The 22,021-nt window shown below is 43.4% G+C and overlaps 1 protein-coding gene across 5 annotated transcripts in view; it reads right to left on the bottom strand.

Annotated features, from left to right (window-relative positions):
- Positions 1-22,021, bottom strand: part of ZMIZ1 (zinc finger MIZ-type containing 1) — a 506,199-nt gene that overhangs the window by 143,813 nt on the left and 340,365 nt on the right. For all 5 annotated transcript variants that reach the window (XM_085604895.1, XM_085604940.1, XM_085604876.1 and 2 more), the window contains exon 6: positions 13,510-13,615. In XM_085604895.1, coding sequence (XP_085461021.1) covers positions 13,510-13,615 — 106 coding nt within the window. The remainder of the gene's footprint in view (positions 1-13,509; positions 13,616-22,021) is intronic.

Genomic DNA, 22,021 nt, shown 5'->3' with positions numbered 1-22,021 from the left:
AACAGCATATTATAGTTTTTATGGGTTTTTTCAGGGTCATCACCACAAAAAATGGCAAGAAGGGATAGAATTCTTGAAAGGACATCACCTCAAACGTAGTCTGCGAGAAGGGCATCCGTCGCAGGCAGATAGTCATTTTGAAGCACTCAGCTAGTTTGGCGTCAGTCTCAGGTAGTCCACCACATGGTTATCCGCCCTGACTATCATTAATCACTATGTACACCGAGAGATGGAGGTCAGCCAGAAAGAGAAACCATTGCCAGACCACTCGTGCAAGCGTGTGGCCATCCCAGAGAATCAGGCTTTTCCAAAGTACCAGGTCCGAGTCACATTGTGTTACCTACGGGAGTATTCCCTCCAACAGTACTTACTCGAGGGTATCAATCGCAGATTGCAATTGATGCAAGAGCATTTGGCTATGTAAAGGTCAATCCCGGAGCACTCGACCAAGCAAAGATCAGCACCAGGGCATTTGGTGAAACTGGTATCAATATCGAAACACTCAGTTAAGTGGCATCGTTTCTAGATCTCTCAGTCACGTGGGTATCAATCCCGCTCACACACATACTGAGGTGGGTGGAATTCCATGGCCCTCCACAAGTCAAGTAACAACCCATAGCGTCAGGCGTGGCGAGTGTCGATCCCACGGCACTCGCCAGTGGAGTATCAATCTTTACATAGCCCTTAGCTTGTAGACACAATTTCAAAGCCTCGGCTAGTAGGTGTGTTACAAATGAAATACACACACCACAAACACACAAAAATAGCACCAACCCTTTTAGAATGACAGAACTGGCTGGTAAAAGTCCAGAGATTTGAGGTGAAAAGCACGAACCGCTCTATTTCAAAACAAAAGATGCTAATAATTCTCCCTTGGAATGCAAGTGTGTTGCCCGGGCAACGGACAATTTCTGCAAAAAATTATCCATCAGTAAGAGGAAAGAGGTAGGGGTTAGAAGCAGGGGGCCCCACTTCATTCAAAAATTCCGAATCGTACAATACAGTTTAGTTTTAATGCATATCAAAGCATAATCTTACAAGAGGGATACCTTGATATGTCCAACACGTTTTGATTGCTAGCGTTGGGATCTCACTGGCCTTTTCTTCAGGCAGTTATAAACCAGAAGTAGACATCCTTTATTAGCACGACGAGTCTACTCTCCGCACTCACATTTCTAGGATAGTGTGAAAAGGAAGTGTGACACTAACATGCAACTTCGATAACTACAAGAAAGGCAGGATGGTGTTAATTTGTCAGTGCTGCTGTCGGCAGAAATCCAGAGCAATTAGTGTACCTGCAAGGGAAGTCTCAGGCTGCTGTTTCCAGGGCTACTAAGCACTCTCTCCAGTAGGTGGCAGTGCAGACCTACGAATTCTTTGTTCTGGAGGAGGGGTGACTATGCTTCAAAACGGGACTATCAGACTACATCATTCTCTGGTCCAAAGCGACAGCTCTCCTCTTTATCACCGTCCTTGATCCCCCCCCTTTCACCTATCCTATGTCAAACACAGCATGCTTATTCTCACTGGGCTATTATATATTACATTTATCAATAAATTGATATATTGATTATTGATATATTGATCAATAATTGAATGAATCCGTAACTGGTGCTCATGTAAAGCGCTCTGATACCTCCGGGACTAGTTAGCTCTATATAAAACTCCACAAAAAAAAATTATATATATATATATATATTCACTGAAAAAACCATAGGTTTCACACGTTATAGTTAGCGGAAATTTTACTGATAAAAAACCAATGAAATTCCCCCGTTATAGTTAGTGCAGGCCACTATAACTCACGCGACCGCAATCCTCTGCTGATGCTAATACTGTATTTAGACACTTATTTGCCCATGTCTTCTTGCATAAATTTTTAGCTATACATATATTACAAATATTTTTTTTTCATAAAGACACATATGTCATCAGCAGAAGATTGCGGTCGCGTGAGTTATAGTTGCCTGCACTAACTATAACGGGGGAATTTCATTGGTTTTTATCAGTAAAATTTCCGCTAACTATAACATGTGTGAAACCTATGGTTTTTTTCAGTGAATTTGCAAGGTTTTTTAAATGCTAATTCCTAACTATAACGTGTGTGAAACCTATGGTTTTTTCAGTGAATTTGTACGGTTTTTTAAATGCTAAGTTACTTTACGCCATTCGTGGCGTGCGCGCCCACTTAACGCAGTTCGTTCCGTGCGCACACGGTGCGCTTCGCGCACCGTGCGCGCACAGTGAGCACGCGGTGCGCTTCGCGCACCGCGCGCCTACTTTACGCAGTTAGTGCCGTGCACGCACGGTGGGCACGCGGTGCGCTACGCGCACCGCGTGCCCCCACGTTGCGCTAGATGGGCCATGTACGCACGATGCGCTTCGCGCACCGTGCGCACATGGAGGACATATGATGCACTTCGTTTTGAAAGGTAATATTTAAATTTTTCACACCGCTTATAAGCCATGCACAAATGGTGCCCTTCGGGCACCATTTGCACACGGGGTGGGGAGAGTGTGGATAATTTTTAATATTTTTTTACCGTACGGTAAGCGTAATCGGCGAAATTAGCGAAAAAATAAAAATTCGGTTTTTGGCCTTGGGGGATCATTGGGGACTCCCACAATAAGGCTAGGTGTTTTGGAGCTGTCCAAACAGCCCCTTTACATGTTTTTGTGCTTTGTATTTTATTCCACACTCTCAGTGCGAGAGAGAAAATGGCGGCCGCCGCTTCCTGGTTTCGGCCGATTCGAATGTTTACTAAGATCTAAGAGCCAATCAGAATCGCGCTTGCGCACGCCACCGTACGCGTACAGTAAGCGTACCGTAAGCGCACCGTAAGCTGGCTCAGATATATATATTGATTTAAAGGCTATTTTCTCAGAATCTACTGAACAGATTTACACCAAACCTACAAAAGGCACTTCCTTGACCTGAGGACTACCTCTCTGCCAAATTTCTAGTAATTCTGTTCAGCCGTTCGGCTGTAGCTGTGTCTAAAGGTCCTATGGAAAAATGCATGGGAAAAACGCGTTTTGGGACCCCCCTTTTATCTCAGCCCCCGCTTGACGAATCCCCCCGAGACTTTCAGGGTAGGAGCGGAGCGTAGCGCCCCACCTATTTTGAAAAATTCGCGAGGATTCGTCGACCGGCGCCAAACTTATTCAAAATAGAATGTTGCGGATTTCCTATGGAAACGTGGTCCTAACTATAACTACCTACTGGCGACCGCCAGTAGGTAATATATATATATATATATATTTATATATATATATATACATATACATATATATACATACATACATACATACATATGAAACTGCAGGCAGATACACCACTGAAATGGGGTTGAGTAACATATTCATGTTAAGCTGTATTGAAAAGGATTACTTGTTTTTTTCGGACTCAAAAAATAAAAAATGGAGCTGGCGTTGTCAATAAATTGGGTGGCAGGAGAAAAAAGCAAACACCCCTCACAGTAATGCCTTTCTGTAAATCTGAGATCTCAGTTGAATGGTCATTAAGTACCTCAAAGGGAAACTCTACTTAAGATAAGTTACTAAACCATTTGAAAGTTCTTAGGTGGATTTAAGGTTATTTTGTGTGACTGGCAACTTCAATTCAGTTATCTGAAATGGGGCCTTTTTGTGTTTTTTAGGTAGAGAGTTGGATCTACCACCAAGAAGTGGTGCTGTTTTTCACAGATAACATTTTCATTACACCAGTCACTCGCCGATAAGTAGTTCGAATCACAACCAGACACAAACTCAACAGAAAACTCAACATAACACTTTCGAGTTTAGTCAAAAGGTACCTAAAACCATAAAAGGGACCGAGATCCCAAAAGCACTGTAGGACCATAGACGTTGTTGTAAAGCTCCGTACAAATGCATGCAACGTAACACTTTTAGGCACCGCTATCTGGAGGTAATTTCAAGAATCACACTTAACCTGGTCGTTCAATGATCCTGGGAACTGAAAGTCAGGTAGGAGTGCTGACTTGCACTTGTTTTAAGTAAACTGGAACATTCAAAGCATTTTTTTAACACAATTCCAGGACCACTCTTGGGGTGTGGCAAGTTGACACCTATTTCTAAGAGGACTGGCACGCATATCCATTTACCAACAAGTACATGTACCATTTTACTCATGAGGCAATATAACACTAAGGTACTTTAGCATTACTTTGTTAGTTTTCTTATTTTCGAGGCTTTCTCCCCTTTCTCATCCTGAAAACAGATTTTTTCCATGCCAAATTCGCACATACAAATCATTTTCCAGAAGGGAAACTACTGGCAAAATGTTTGCTATCACCCGGAAACTGGCACATTTGTGGTTGTTTACCACATTTTACAGGTGGACCCACTCAGCACCCCCAGTATTTGAGATCTTCTCAAACCAAAATACCATCATACTGGTGGAATTTCTATGTGAGTGAATGCCATCGTTTCTGATTCTGTGAACCAGGAATGGGTTTTAGCCCTTATTACCTGTCTGCATTTGCATTAGTTTCACTCATGCGCATAAATAGCTTTGAGAATGTGGTTGAATGTTTAATGCCTAGGGCCAATGCTGGGTTATAGCCCAAGCCGCCGGGGTCTAAAACCACCCACTGAACCATTTATCCACATCTCCTGCCACACTACTAGACTAGTAATAATAATATTTTTTTTCATACCAGCTTCTGCCAGTGCTGTAAAAAAGCTCTTGTTACTATAATCACAACTAAGCAGTGCTCGTCATCATCCTCAAGTCCATGGAACCCCTGTAAAGCTAGTGGAATGCAGCCTGAAGACTGCAGATCCAATTCTTACCTAAGCTGCAGCCCTATTACACACTTGACTATGTCTCATGCACAAATTTCTTTTTATGTAAATGATGAGGCATGTCACCGGATCGCGAAGCAAACAGATCCGCTGATGCCTGCGTTTTTTGCGACTCTCAGGTTTCTCTGCCTTTTCTGTACAGTCTTTTAGTTCATTTCACCCCGTTTCAAAACTGAGAGCATAAGCCTTTGCGGTGTCCTTTATGATGTATAGATGTACACTATTATTAGGTACACAGTAATTGCGTATCACACTTCATCAGTGGGTGATGGAAGTGAATCTTGAAAATGAAAAAACAACGAAATCTATTGGCTCAGTTCAGAATGCCTCGGAGTCCGGAGTCCAGCATCTGCTCTCCATGATGACACGCACCTTTGTAGTAGATTTCCAACTTGTTTACGCTAACAAAGAATACAAGGAGTACTCTCGGAAAGTCCACTAGATGTACATTTCCAAGGGTAGTCCAAACCCCAAAATGCATACAGAGTGGAATATCCATACGAGTAAACCATTAGAAATTGTACACTCGCAAATTAACTGTTATGTGTTTTCTCCATATTTTTTTGCCTTCTGGCAAAACCCCTTACTGTGCAGCCCTAGTAAACAGTGGGGTTTCCCTCACCCACCAAGGAACCAAGCTTACGTCTGCCTCAAACAGGAGTAACTTTATGCGTGTCACTACAGTGGGAAACAACGTGCAACCGGGAAGCGAATACCCTCAACCACACAAGTTTATCAGCGGTCGCAGACTTCAGCATCGTCTTCACTGAAATGCCCGTCACCTGTCTGTCAAAAAGGCAATTTTCCGTGGTAAGCACTTTAAAAAGATAGAATTCTACAAATCAAACTTCCATGACAATCCCTACTCTGTGAATAAGTATGTGGGTTTTGGGAATACAACATGCTTTTCTAAACACACAATTGTGTGAACTAGGTCATATATTACGTTATCATATTCACACTAATACACCACACATCTTCATTTAGTGTAGTCTCTTGGTGCTGCGGGCTGTCTGGAGCTGTGCATTGTGCTGCTTTTGGATGGACGAATCTGATTAAGTTAGTGTAGGTGTGATATTGGATTAGTGTTTTGCAATTGCTGCTGTTTGACTCTGTGTGTCTTGTGTGTAGAACATGTATGAGTTCTTCTGAGATAGATCTTATACTTCTTCCAGGATGATAAAGGGTGGCTGGTGTACAGCGTTCAGCTTGAGTGTGCTTGCTGGGGTTGAAAATGCTCTTCTAGGTTCTGTAGTGCATGTTGTGGTTGTTACCTCGCTGGTGCTGACCATGTTTGTAGTACACCCCTGTGATCACATTGTTAGTAGGTCCATCTAATGTTGGTGTCATTTAAAGAGTCTCGCAACCACCCGCCGGCTTCTCGCCACACCAAAATCCCTCGAAAAACGAGCTTTGTTTGTGTTCTGCTTACGAAACCATATTATGCAGGTCAATTTAAAATAGAGTGCGTAGCAGGAGTTTTGTGCCACAATAAACATAGCGATGCAGGTCAGGCTGTGTAAATCACCTCTGCAAAACGGAATACTCCTTCCTCGATCACAAAAGAAGAAAACACATAAGTCAGGCTGCACAGTGATACTTGTGAGCCGACTGCCCTTTGTCTAGTTGATGATGTCATCTACCTGGACTGGGACTGATATTCAACCTTACCACTAAACTCGATAGTGCAAGTCTAACTTTATGCGTTCAAAAGCTAAGAAATGTTTCTGTGTGGAACAGACTCCTGTTTCCTCTTCAGCAAGAATTGCTTGTATAAAATCACCAAACAGCTCAACTAGCTAGCTGCAATAATTGTTAACAAACTCGAGCCACGTGTGATTCATACGTAGAACTGGTTTGGACTTTAAATACAGCATGAGTTGCCTGCCAAAAAACGAAAACAAACTACAAAGAAAGAGGATCACGTTTGTCTGCTGAATCCAGCTCATCAAAAGTAGTGAAAGATATCAAGAACTACAAACTAGAGTGGGTTTACCCGTATCTAAAAGAGGATTTTTTCAAGAATAATAATCCAAGTAACCTTAATTTGCAATATAGAGGCAGATCCCGTACCAAATTTGTTACCTTTTCTACTTCCTCATCAGACTCAGAATCAGGAGAAGGCACCTCCTCCCAAACCTACCCCACATACCAGCCCTACTATCAATATCCTCAGTCTTACTCACACCCACCCCCTTTTTTAGACAGAGGCAGGCCCAGGGGCCGCGGGTTTCGAAGAGGATGGCGTACACCGATGCCACAGAATCAGGAGCAGGGATTCTTCAGGACACGTCAGAGAGTATACAGACGGTGAATCCCAACGAGAGTCACAATAATACGAGCTTGGAGTTAATGCCTATATATAATTTGTCCAAACACCCCTTGTCTGATGTAGAAACTGCAGTTCTCCGTAAAGGGTTGTCGTTTGTACCTACAGTTATGCAAGATCCTGTAGATACTAAAACTGAAGTGTTGCATTTCCTCAGGAAAATCCGATTAAAGATCTTTTTTGCAGAATATAATGAGAGCAATGAAAGAAACTTTAGTGGCCTTAAAAAGAAGTCTACGTTTTGCCCACAGCGCTTAGCAATGCCTGAAGAAATTTTGGTCTTTGAAGACCAAACTTTGCGTGAAATAGATCTGTTAAATGCTAAACGAATTTCGTTTAGATCTAACTTTAATAAACAAGAACAACTGGCTTTACAAGAACTAGCTAGTAATCCCCTTACGGTTATTAAGCCAGCGGATAAGGGCGGAGGAATAGTCCTTTGGGATGCAAAAAACTATGATGAGGAAATTAATAAGCAGTTAAGTAACAGGGAGCACTACCGACCGATAAATGACAACCCCACAGCCAGACTAAAAGCTCAAATTTTACACCTAACTACAGATGCCATGGAAGCAGGGTATTTATGTCAAAAAGAATACGAGTTTCTAAATGTCACCGAACAGAAAATACCCAATATATACGTATTACCGAAAATACATAAAGATGCTTCCCAACCACCAGGTAGACCCATTATTGCCGCCTGTGGTTCAATTTTGGAACCGCTGGCTAAATACATTGATGTGTTTCTTAAGCCATTTGTCCCGCTAACTAAAGCCTACGTGAGAGATACAATGGACCTCATCTCCAAAGTGGAGCTCTCGGAGTTCGATGGAGACCAACAGTTGTTGGTCTCCTTGGACATCGAGAGTCTCTATACGAATATACCACAAGATGAGGCACTACTGGTGATGAGACATGTATTGGACACTAGACCGAGACCACATTTGGTCCCTTCGGAATTCCTTCTTGAATTGGCTACCATCTGTTTGAAAAACAATTTTTTTGCTTTTAAATCAGATTTGTTTTTGCAGGTTAAAGGTGTGGGGATGGGATGTTGTTTTGCCCCCGAAATTGCCAATCTAGTGATGGATTTCTTTGAAAATAGGTACATCTTCAATGAGGAGACTCCATTCAGAGAGCATATCCTCGAGTGGATACGCTTCATTGACGATGTATTTATGGTATGGAAGGGCACACAAGAAGAACTGGAGCTATTCCATATATGGCTCAATAACCGTACCCCCGACCTCAAATTTACCAAAAATGTGAGTAACACACGTATTAATTTTCTGGATGTATGGATCATCGCTAGAAATGGCAAGTTGGAAGTGGATTTATTCACTAAGCCGACTGATAGAAACACTCTATTAGACTATTCATCAGGACACCCACGTAACCTCAGGGACAACTTGCCCTATGGGCAGTTCCTGAGGGTACGACGGAATTGTACAGAAAAAAACGATTATTTCAGGAATGCAAAAAATTTACAAGAAAAATTGGTAAATAGAGGTTACCCCAAGCGATTGGTAAAGGGAGCACTTAAACGTGCCTGGTACACACCCCGTGAAAATCTCCTTATACCTAAAACTAAAAAGGAAACAGAACAATTGGTATGTGTATTGACCTTCAGCCCGAAAGCTAACAAGGTCAAACAGATTATCTTGAGGAACTTGAGGTTATTGGACCATCTAAATATTCCGAAGCCATTGTTTGCCTTCAGGCGTGGGAGGAACTTGAGAAACCAGCTTGTTAAAGCTTCTAGGCAAGCACCTACACCCACAGATACTAGAGGTCTATTGGGGTTACCTAAAATTGTAGGACACTTCAAGTGTAACAATTGTGCTGTATGTGTACACACCAAGGACTCGAAAACAGTCACGATTCATGGTAAAATACATAGACAGCTAGTGTTTTCAAATTGCAATACGAAAAATGTCGTATATTGCGTAACATGTCCGTGTGGTTGTTCATACATAGGACAGACCACACAAGCCGTCAAAATGCGGATTATCCAGCACAAATCCCGCATCCGGTGTAAGACCTTGGGGGCTCCCATGGTCCAACACTTTTTGGAAAAAGAACATGGCGAAAACGAGCTGGAGTGGACTGTCTTGGCAATAGTGAAGGCTCCTACTAAAATACTACTACAGAAAAAACTTAATAATCTAGAAGCACGTTTTATTGAAAGATATCAGACCTCTAGTAGTAGGGGGCTCAATGACCGTGATGAGGTTTGGTCGTTGATTGGAAATTAATACTGTCTAGATTTGACTTGATTTGCCCCCAGGTAATTACCGATAGGATGTGCCATATATTTTCTAAGGGGGCCTCTGCTTTCGTAAGGTTCTGTATGCAATTATATTCTCTGCTAATGTTACAAACAGACTGTTGAATGTCAATGATGTACCATCTGGGTGAGCCATCTGTAGGGTTCTCCTCTCATTTGTGGTTATGTACATATTTTATGTAAGTATAATTGTTTAGTGTAATTGTATATATTATATAGATTTATTGTGCTTTAGTGAGTGGTGGGGTTCCCCTGGTGTGCTGACCGTGCTGTGCTCACAATGCCCACTCTGAACTTTCTTTCTTCCCCATTTTCTAGAGGGACTGATTTAGTAGCAATATAGGTTGAATCGGAGGATTTAGTTCCTTTTGCAATGTTTATGTTTGATTTCATGGTTTTTTGGATGGATCTTTATATATCTTTGCCCCGTGTTTAATATAGTCAGGGGGGCTTGTTACCCTTTCACTAGCTTGGTAACTTGAAGACCCGATATCGAGATGAGCCTGAGGCGCCTTCCAGTCCTCTGTCGATATCTTTGTTTTCGCTGGCAGAGGGAGGGCCCATTGCAGAGCGTTAGCATTTAGCTCCGGGTAGGACGCGTCATGTTCCGTTACTTCGGACCCCGTTTTGGTTTGGAATGGCGTGCTAATGAGGATTCGAGCACAGAGACTGCCCGAGTTTGACCGAGTAAGTGTCTCCCTTTTCTCAGGTCAGACTGTTTAAGATAGGCTTTGAATTACGGAGTACATATAATAGTTGTCTCCATTATTGCCATAGAAACTGTGTGGAGAACCGGTGTCTTGATCTCTACCGAAGGAACAGTATTGAAGCGCGAGTAGCGTTTACTAGGTAGGTGCATACCTATGTGTGTGACGATATTATTCTCTGTGTACATTAAGTTCCTACCTCAGCAGCCCCGGTGACACGTTGTTGCTCTGTTTCCTTGTCATTTACAGAACGTTTTCCTCGATATCTAGCGAGCTTCTTTTTGAATTTGAATTTGGAAGATACATGTGAGTGTATCAAGGCTTTGTAGGTGTAGGGATATAAGGTTTTTAGTTCGGCACATGTATATAGCACATTAGGACGGTGGCCCAATGAGAGATTTTCTCGGAAGTGTTGTTTCCATTTAATTAGTGCTTCTTCACACCAGGGTGAGGGACGTTATTAGATACCGCGAGGCACCTTGCGATGTATGGCTCATATTTATTTCCCTCTTTTTCTTTATAAATCATTTTTCTTTATAAATCATTTTTCTTTATAAATCACTTTGGCACGTGGTGTATTTGGTCTCTTTGTGGGCAATTGGACTTGTGCGCACGGTTTGGTCATCACCCCTAGTCTTAGATCCTTGTATATTTTTTAATGGTGGTCCCCCCTCCCCTTTATTGTTTTAGTTGCCATTTAACCCCTGTCCTGAAGAGGCCTGAAGTTTACTTTGGCTGAAACGTGGTCACGTCGACAGATATTAGATGGAGGAGTCACTTGAGTTTCAGTGATTCACAGACTGTCGCTGGGACACCTGGAACGAAGTTTGGGTCATATTTGCCCTCATTGCTTGTGTTCCCCACTGTTGAGTTTGACTACCTCCGAGTGGTCCGCCTGATACTTTGAAAGGGGACACTGATAAAAAATGTTTGTGTTTGGGTTAATTGTTGTTTGTTATATATTGAACTGATGGTATGTGATATATGTGTTTGTATCTTTCGTTGTATAAACGTCTGTTTCCTTGTGATATACTGTAAATGATGCAAGATGTATTCTATTTTGATTATTTGATATCTTTGAAGGGGTAATTAAATGTGCTCTTTCTATGAACAATTGTATGTATTTTTTCCGTGATACTCTTTTCTCTATATATATATATCGGAGTCCGGAATCCAGCATCTGCTATCCATGATGACACGCACCTTTGTAGTAGATTTCCAACTTGTATACGCTAACAAAGAATACAAGGAGTACTCTCGGAAAGTCCACTAGATGTACATTTCCAAGGGTACTCCAAACCCCAAAATGCATACAGAGTGGAATATCCATACGAGTAAACCATTAGAAATTGTACACTTGCAAATTAACTGTTATTTGTTTTCTCCATATTTTTTTGCCTTCTGGCAAACCCCCTTACTGTGCAGCCCTAGTAAACAGTGGGGTTTCCCTCACCCACCAAGGAACCAAGCTTACGTCTGCCTCAAACAGGAGTAACTTTATGCGTGTCACTACAGTGGGAAACAACGTGCAACCGGGAAGCGAATACCCTCAACCACACAAGTTTATCAGCGGTCGCAGACTTCAGCATCGTCTTCACTGAAATGCCCGTCACCTGTCTGTCAAAAAGGCAATTTTCCGTGGTAAGCACTTTAAAAAGATAGAATTCTACAAATCAAACTTCCATGACAATCCCTACTCTGTGAATAAGTATGTGGGTTTTGGGAATACAACATGCCTTTCTAAACACACAATTGTGTGAACTAGGTCATATATTACGTTATCATATTCACACTAATACACCACACATCTTCATTTAGTGTAGTCTCTTGGTGCTGCGGGCTGTCTGGAGCTGTGCATTGTGCTGCTTTTAGATGGACGAATCTGATTAAGTTAGTGTAGGTGTGATATTGGATTAGTGTTTTGCAATTGCTGCTGTTTGACTCTGTGTGTCTTGTGTGTAGAACATGTATGAGTTCTTCTGAGATAGATCTTATACTTCTTCCAGGATGATAAAGGGTGGCTGGTGTACAGCGTTCAGCTTGAGTGTGCTTGCTGGGGTTGAAAATGCTCTTCTAGGTTCTGTAGTGCATGTTGTGGTTGTTACCTCGCTGGTGCTGACCATGTTTGTAGTACACCCCTGTGATCACATTGTTAGTAGGTCCATCTAATGTTGGTGTCATTTAAAGAGTCTCGCAACCACCCGCCGGCTTCTCGCCACACCAAAATCCCTCGAAAAACGAGCTTTGTTTGTGTTCTGCTTACGAAACCATATTATGCAGGTCAATTTAAAATAGAGTGCGTAGCAGGAGTTTTGTGCCACAATAAACATAGCGATGCAGGTCAGGCTGTGTAAATCACCTCTGCAAAACGGAATACTCCTTCCTCGATCACAAAAGAAGAAAACACATAAGTCAGGCTGCACAGTGATACTTGTGAGCCGACTGCCCTTTGTCTAGTTGATGATGTCATCTACCTGGACTGGGACTGATATTCAACCTTACCACTAAACTCGATAGTGCAAGTCTAACTTTATGCGTTCAAAAGCTAAGAAATGTTTCTGTGTGGAACAGACTCCTGTTTCCTCTTCAGCAAGAATTGCTTGTATAAAATCACCAAACAGCTCAACTAGCTAGCTGCAATAATTGTTAACAAACTCGAGCCACGTGTGATTCATACGTAGAACTGGTTTGGACTTTAAATACAGCATGAGTTGCCTGCCAAAAAACGAAAACAAACTACAAAGAAAGAGGATCACGTTTGTCTGCTGAATCCAGCTCATCAATGTTTCTCCAGATGCCCAATCTAAATGCATCTCCTCTACTTTCACTTTGAAAAGCTTGTTGCACTGACTGTAACTAATGCACCAACACAGAGAAAAATATCCAAACCGCAACATAACTTCGTGATTTCATGAGGGCATGCAAAGATGGCTGTAGAACAATGAAACTGAAAATGGCGCCCCTCGCATACAATTCTTAGTAAAATAATGCATCTAAATATCTGCCACTTGAGCAATTTGTACACTACCCTCCAATTACAATAACAGCACGTGGTTCAAGGCGAACAAAAGCTGCAAAAACACCTTTTGTAAAAACAGACTCTAAATTATAGCCTGCTAAAAAATCTCGTAAGTGCTCAAATATCTCTCTACAAAAATGTTGAAAGGTAGTGAATTCATAAATGCAGCCATTTTCGCTTACTAACATTTTTAAAGTCTGTATTTTGGAGTATTTATTGTAAAATGTATCTTTTTCACCTGTATTTACAAATGCTACTTCAGTTTGCATTTAAGAAAAGAGTGAAATGGGCATGTGGAAAGATAGCAACGATGTTCACAAAAAAAAGTGTGTTTTCCTACCAGCAGATTTTGGAGTGAATTTTTCTCTGTTGGCAGCACATACGGCAAGTAGCCGGTATCCCAGGTCTAGGTCGAACCCCTGTTGTGCCGCTACTCTGCTTACAACCTAGAGAGAATGAGAAACAAAAATTAGATGCACAGCAATGGCACAGACGTGTCCAAAGAGAGTTTGTTCCACACTGTGGATATTTGTACTCAAGAAATTGGAACCCACACTCAATGCTTGTGCACAGAAAGCTCTTATGGCCTACAAGCATGCGTCTGTGCAGAAAAATTTACAACCTACTGTGTGCATGTGCATACTACAACTTAAACCATATACTTACATGGAGCAAAAACCTGGTGAGGGGGCAAGGGAACTCTGAACATAGTAATGGGTTAGGGAACGATTTATGATAGTGTACAAAGCGGCTTCATTGGAGGTAGAAGCATGAGTTTCCTTCAAGGTGCATCTCTGGGATAAGTAGATGTTTTTTTCCATATCAGTTCTGAATGGAGTGCTACTTAGACAACTTATTTTTCAGCTCCTTTTTCGGAGTGAATAGGCATGCTCGATATGCAGAGTGATGTTGTGTCCTCTTCTGGCCATTTCTTATTCGCACTCTTTGATTTTAAGTTTAAATGTCTTTGAGGTAAGTTGTACTCTTCCACCCAGAATATATGCACTGAAGAGTTACTGTTCTACACCTTAGGTATCACCAAAGTAGAACCTACACCCTATACTTAATGTGTCTCGGTACGTTTGCCCTCTCAGTATGTTACGTCTTATGCTGCTGGTGTCTACACCAAAGATCTTATAGTCTACACCACAAAATGTTACACCTGCTTCCTTATGTGCCTTCTCTCTCTATATATATGCTATATGTGTCTGTACTAAAGAGCTCACGTTCCATAGTTCACATGGCTGCATTTACCATTTTATCTACCACTCGGTCAATGTCTGCACACAGTATGTTAAATCAAGCACTTGCAAGTTTCTGTACGCAGTTCCTACATCTTACATTGGATGTGTCTAAATCCAGCAGTTTACATCTGATTTGACAAGCGATTGTCACTTGTTAGCTAATATGGTACTGCTGCAAAGGTCTGCACTAAAGAAGTTGTGTCTTACAAAGGATATCCCAACACTGAGTGACTCAAATTATTTTAGCAGAAAATCATCCCCGTGTAATTTTTAAAATCGCTAAATATTTTTATTCCCCCTCCCCCCCTAGTATTGATAAGCTATTTATCATTTGTTCCCCGTGGTACCCGAATTGCAAATAAGACCTCCTATATGTCCTGCTGCTAATCAGCTAGAATCTATTCCCCCCATAAATTTGACCATCCTCCAGAAAATTCTTAGTCAATTGAAATCTGGAGCCCCCTCGGATGCCGCCCCCCCCTACTATCCTAAGTCGAGTCTCCGAGACTGTAGCCCGATAATTCTTAAAGTAATTAATGCCTCTTTAGAATCGGGTTAGGGCCTCCCTTATGGAAACAGGCCATGGTCAGAGCCTTGCTAAAGAAACCCCATCTAGATCCTGAGACACTATCCAATTATCGCCCTATCTCGTTGCTTCCGGGCATTGGGAAATTGGCAGATAAATATGTTAACACCACGATCTCTACCCTTTTGGAAAATCACAACTGTCTCCACCCTACTCAGACCAGATTTAGAGCCCAACAGAGTACGGAGACCGCTCTTCTAGTTGTGGTGGAAAGTTTAAAGAAAAATCATGGATAATGGGGGCTGCGCTGCATTGATTCTGCTCGACCTCAGCGCAGCCTTTGACACGGTGAACCATCGTCTTTTGATTCAAAGGCTTAAGGAGGTCGGAATTACTGGCCTGGCAATAAAATGGTTGCAATCATTTCTTGAGGACCGTTCATTTGTGGTCTGACGAAAAATTTTCTTCTGACCCAATGCCCCTTAATGCCCCTTGGTTGTGGGGCTCTTCAGGGTTCGTACCTGAGCCCCACCCTTTTTTATGTGTATATGAGTCCGCTGGCGGAACTCGTAATCCCCCATGGTATCCAGATTGTCACATATGCGGACGATACCCAGTTAGTAGTCTCATTTAGTCAAGAGGATAAGTCCGCCCCTAATCTGGCGCAGTGTTTGCAAGAAGTGTCCAGGTGGAAGGACAACTCTTACTTGAAGCTCAACGGGGACAAGACGGAACTTCTGTTTCTGGGAAATCGCCCCCGTGTACAATAGCCCCCTCTTAGCCAAACTGTCTTGGCCTCCCATCAACTCCCAAAGCAGAAATCAAGAGTCTGGGAGTGTGGGTAGACCACAATCTGAGTTTTAAGAAGCAGGCGAGTAAGGTAGCCGCCGGCTGCCATGGAATACTCAGAATGCTTCGGAAGATTCTCTATTTGCTTCCACTTACTGTTAGAAGAACAGTGGTCCAGGCACTTGTTCTTTCACGCCTGGACTATGCAAATGTTCTTTATCTGGGAGCTCCTTTAGGAGCCATTAACAGGCTCCAGGTTATTCAGAATTGTGCAGCGCGGCTACTCACCAACTCCTCTAAGGGTGTGTCAGCCAAACCATCTCTTGCAACACTTCATTGGCTGCCCATTTCCCAAAGGATTAACTTCAAAGTATTATGTATTGCTCATAAGGCCCTCTCTAATAAGGGTCCCCCTGTTATCAGATCTCTTATCCAGCCCTATTGTCCTTCTAGATTGTTGAGATCGGGAAAAAAGCATCTTGTCTTAGTTCCGACTATAAAAAGGATGCGCAGCTGGGGACGATGTTTTACGTACAATGCTGCTAATCTCTGGAATAACTTGCCACTGCTGATTCGTTCTGAATCAAATTACCTTCTGTTTCGTAAGCTTCTAAAGACTTTCTTGTTCTCTTAAGTCTTCTACCCGCTCTAAGGATTGCTATAGCGCTGGGATGCTCTAGGGTAGCCATGCGCTTTATAAATGCCCTTTCAATTCAAATCAGACAATGATGGTGTCTGAACATGAAACAAATTACATACCTGTAACTATAGTTTTGCGGTTTGATGCTATTCTAGATTATACGCTGTGCTTAATTCTACAATCCAACCGTTAGGCTCAAAACAGCCTATTTTTCACAACAAAAGTTTGATTTTGTGTGTTGGTTGTAGGCATGGTTGGACTGACTCAACATACGTCGACTCAAAGCCCACAATCCACCAACACTAAACGCCATTTAAGATTTCACTGCCGTGTTTTACAGAAGCATCCGCATCCATCATTGAAGGGGGTATCATAGCAGACCTTGCAATATGTTTCTTACCACTTTAAGTTATATCCTGCATTGTGCCTTTCAAGAGCAGCTACATCCTACACTGCAGAACGCAGGAGTCCGCAGCCTACATATCACTTACCTGAGCCTTTACACAGACGATTACTATCAATAATGCAGTGGCTGGCCACAGACATCACGTCCTGAACACCGCACAGTGCCGCCATCTTCCTTGGGAAGCCGTATCCCATTACGGCCCCACAAGACCTGGGTTACTCTTATCTGTTTAGCGGAGTCTTTCACACAAAGAAGACAAGACCCCCACAGATACACACCCTACCCAACAGGTCGTCAAGATAACGATGACAGACGTCCTTTTGCCAAAGGATACAGTGAGCACATCTGAGGAGATGCACAATCCACTGACTGGTCTATAAGGCTGGGCCCCAACACCACAGTGATGTGGCGGACAAATAAAGAACATATCGATGCAATTCATCATTCAGGACTGCGTGCAGCTGGAAATTAGAAATAAACCCATAAAGTGGTCAACTGCCACGTCATTCAGCTGCCATGACCATCCCTTTCACCCACCATGCGGCACATGGGCCTTTCGTAGACCTGGGCTTGGACAGGCGGATTGTTATGCACCAGGGCTTGTCACCGTGGCCACTTCTACGCACGCGGCATCCCAAGCATGCAGCTGCGCCATCTCACCAAGTGACACCTTTCATTAGCACTCTGAGGTAAACTAACCCGCGCCGCGATGGCAATTTAATTACTCCCGACTGTTTTCCAACATCCACTTTTCTTAATTAACAACAAAGACTCAGATTGTCATTATCAAGGAGAAATATTATGGATTAGGCCATACAATGTTGAGGTTTCAGAGGCGGATAATTTCCAAATTGGAGGGAAGATTAATCGCGCTCTTGCAGAGGTCTTTTTTTTGTTTAAGCATCCAATCTACGAAATGGAAAGGCTCCGGAATCGAGCGGCTCCGGGAGTGCATTTTAATGATCAGACATGCTAATGCGGCTCAGATGGCGAACGCTTTAAAATACGCTTACACAACATGCGGCGCCGCACGCGTTCCTCCCTCCAAAAATACAAAAAATAAAAAAATCTCAGGCAGCACGCAGGAAACGTGCCTGGGCCAAAGCACGCACGCAGACTCCTTCCGACCGCCATCTGGGCTGCGCGCGGAAGGTGATGGCGGGAATGCAGCGCTGGCGCGAGCAGGGATGGCGGCAGCTGCGAGGGAAGGGAGTGCAGCCCCCATGCGTGGCTGCGGCTGCGGCTGCTTCTGTGGTGGAACATTCCAGATGGCGAGCGTCCGCCCAGTTGTTGTGCTAGTGTAGGACTGGTCAGCCTCTGTCTCCCACTCCTGTCCCAGAAGTTCTTCAATCTGGAGCGCGTGCGTCAAAAACCTGGGTGGCTGCGGTGGTGAGGAAGAGGTAAGTGATACGGCACACTCCCTTCCCTCACTGGCTCGCAGAGAGGCACTTTAACTTGTCGTAGGTGGGGAAGATTCACAGTTCAGCATGAGCCAGTGTTCCTTGTCCATGGAGCCCATGCATGCTCTGTGCTCCCCTGGATGGCTGCCAGGACTTGTCACCTCTTAGCTACAACTCTTTATCCTCTAAAGGGTACAGGTACTTGGAGAACAGTCCAGACTATGCTCTCCCCTTGCCCTGGGAGTACAGAACGCTCCTTGTCAACAAAGACTGATCCAGCATCCACTCGGCAAGTAGATTGGAACCACTTCCGCCTTCACCACAGAATGGGACCTGAAACAAGAGCAACAACATCACCAGTGCTTTACGAGGGATGAAAAAGGTGGGGCGATCAGAGGCGTGACAAAAAAGCACAACTAGGAATCCCTTTCAAAAGGTGGGGTATATGCAACCAGTAAGGTTACCCAAGGCACTCAATTTCAAACACGAACAGACTATAAACATGAGATGCTTAGTGCATAGGCAGGAGACTTTACACTAGGAATACCACGAAGCACCAATTGTGGGCAATATCCAGCATGGTTTGCTCCTTGCAAAAAATGAAAACAGAAAGGCAGACAGACAGACAGGATTCCCATTGGGCACCAGTATTGCTATACCACTGGAAATACGGCGCAACCGCCCTACACTAGTACGTTCACGGTGCCTCTGAGCAGTGCACCTGTATTGACATCAGCCGACTGCCTGGGCCTGCAGCACCTGATCACGCATACTACCTGCCTCCCAGAAAGCGCAGAGAGGAGCTAATGAAGATGCAGCTTTGTACTACCACTAACTGGCAGTAAGAACCTAAAGGGTTACAGGTTGCAATGTTAAGGTCTCCTGAATGCTTGCGGCGCGAGAAGGTCAAATCAATCTAAGCCTCCTGCACCCATTCAGACCAACAAATTGCAGAATACAAGGATCCGTGATACAAGGCACATCTGTACATCACATACAAATGCTAGTAGGATTCGTTAAAAAAACATTATGTTTGCCCAAACTAGTTATTTGTCATTTCTGTGCAACTGTTTTAAAAAAAGATAGAACTTATTTTTTTCCTGCTAGGGTAAATTTGTATTTTTCCTGGTGAGTAAATGGCAAGAATCGAATACTTGCTAAAGATCCGTTACAATGTCTGTTCTGTTTCTTACCCCTGGTGCTGGGCACCAGCAGGTTTAGCCCTGCGTAAAGCCCTGCCTAAAACACTGTGTGTGCAACAGCAGCTTGATCCAAGAACTAAAGGAATCTCAATCAACTGTAAATTCCAGAAGCACAGTGAGCGAAGGATATCAGGATAAAGTCAGGATGACCAACAGAACTGCACCACTGTGACAACGAATGGGGAAACAACAAGTAAAAACACATTGATGGGAACCACCCATGTCATGGTCGTCTTATAAGGAAGGGGCTATGGATCTCAGTTAAGCTTCTTGCAAATAACTAAAACACACACAATTGATGATGGATTCAATCCAGATCTGTGACTGGGGGGTGAGTGTTTGAAAAGTTTCAGCACTCTGTCCATCATCTCCTTGTGTTTGCTTTGTTCGCCCTAAGTTGTTAGGGTATGCCCAGAGGTGGGTCCCTTTCTCACTTTGCCACTGGATTAAAGCTAGCCTGGCTGAAGAGGGCTGTTAGCCCGAAACCGGTCCCAGGAGGCTTGTTTCCGGTCCAGGGAAGACATGGCTTGGCAGTTCGGGCTGAAATGTTCCCATGAGGCACAGGGTCAAGACTGATTTGCATATAGTTGTGTCAGATCTGGGGTAGCAAAGTGAGCTAAAGAATGATGATGGATTCAACCCAGATCTGTGACTGGGGGTGAGTGTTTGAAAAGTTTCAGCACTCCGTCCATCATCTACTTGTGTTTGCTTTCTTGCAAATAACTAGCACTCAGCCATGAAGGTCTCCACACATCTACCTTTCATGGACCATAATCCCAACATCTTAAATTCTGAAACATGACATGACCACCTTGCTAAAGCAACTAATAAAGGCTCCCGCTAAATTCACTCATGGCCAGAGCAGACATGGGTTGTTAAGACTCCACATCCCACTATGACCTACAACATAGAGACAACCCACTAGGCATACAGATGGGTCAGGTTGGGAGGGCAGAAGGTCAATCGCGTACCCTCCAAACAACTCTGCCACATCAAATGAGGTTTGGGAATGAATTAACAGCTTAGGAGAGCAACAACATGGACCACAAATGCAGACTGAAGTCTACACAAAGTACCAACAGGTCAAGTAAGTGGTAAATGCAGCACTATACAAATAGCCAGAAACGTAACATAACTGGAGCATGTTTACATCTTGCATGCTTTTTGGCAGTAGAGGTGATGGGTCTGCCATCCTATCCTCCAGGTTAATTCCTGCCACTCTGTGCACAGGGAGTTAATGGTGAAAATCACACCAGCACCATCCTGGGACCCATACTACAAAACTTCTTGGTCCATGCCTTTTTGAATATGAAAGACATTCTCTGAAAGACCAGGAGAACAAGCAAGCATCACGGTTCTTCATGCAGGCTGCAGTACGGTCCAATCTCAACCATACTGGGCAAGGGGCAAGTTAGTGGAAACACTACTTTGGTGAATGACTGTTTACGGTTGCAAATGGCCACAGTTTTTATTGGTAGTACTAAGAAGAGTCAGAGGGCACAGAGTACAAGCAAGGTGCAATACTAGCAAACGCTGTACTTATCAAATACAGCCACAATATTGAAGATATTGTACAGACTGCATCTTAATATATCTGAAATACTTGACACCATCTCCTAAGCTCACTATGAAAAAGCACAGACTCAGTGTAAGGCCTAAGACTTTTCCAATAAGTTCCAGACTGAATAGGAAAGAATCACCCACTGTCAACAACACCTAAAACCAATATAAACATGCCCCCTTAAAAACTGGGCAAAAAAACACACAAATGATGGACGGAATGCAGAACAAATCAAACATTCACCCCCAGTCACACATCTGGTTTAAATCCATAAGTTTTTTTGCTCACCACATCACCCCAGTTGGACCGAGTCATATGCAAATCAGGCTTGGCCCTGCTCCCCATGGGAACAGTCCAGCCCAAACTGCCAGACCTGGTCCTCCCTGGATTGGAAAACAACCACCTGGGACTGGTTTCGGGGTATCACACCTCATCAGCCAGGCTAGCTTGAATCCAGTGTTATAGTGAGCCCAACACCCACGTCCGGGCATACCATTCCCACAGTCAGAGGGCAACCAAGTACAAGCAAGCTGCAATACTAGAAAACACTGTACTTGTCTTGGATACAGAAACGATATTGATGATATTCTACAGACTGCATCTTCATGTAATCCGAAATACTTGGCACCATCTCCTAAACACACTGTGCAAAAGCACAGACCCAGTGTAGGCCTAAAACGTTTCCAGTAAGTTTATGACTGAATGGGGAAGAGTCACCCACAGTCAACAACACATAAAACCAAGATAAACATGGCCCCTTAAAAACTGTGGCGTAATATCCGAATCGTAGGTCCCAGTCTTGAGCGCCTCAAATCGGATCCTCTAGCAAAAGCAAATCAACATTCAAATCAAAACAAAATACATTTGACTTCAGGCCTGTCCATGGGAAGCAGCCATATACAGTGAGATGACAGCGGGTGATCCATGGCTCACTGCTCAAATATGCACACTAGATAGCTTGGGCAGGCTAGCAGGAAGGTTTAAGGTACCCAGTAGTGAGCCAAAGAAACAAAATTGTATTTATACCACCTGTGTCTCTACGCGAACAAAAGCACAAATTTGAGGGGACCCAGCCTGGGCCTAA

The sequence above is a fragment of the Triturus cristatus genome, chromosome 1_2, assembly GCF_964204655.1.
Source record: "Triturus cristatus chromosome 1_2, aTriCri1.1, whole genome shotgun sequence".
Taxonomy (NCBI): Eukaryota; Metazoa; Chordata; class Amphibia; order Caudata; family Salamandridae; genus Triturus; species Triturus cristatus.
This window is presented reverse-complemented; position numbering and strand designations above follow the sequence as displayed.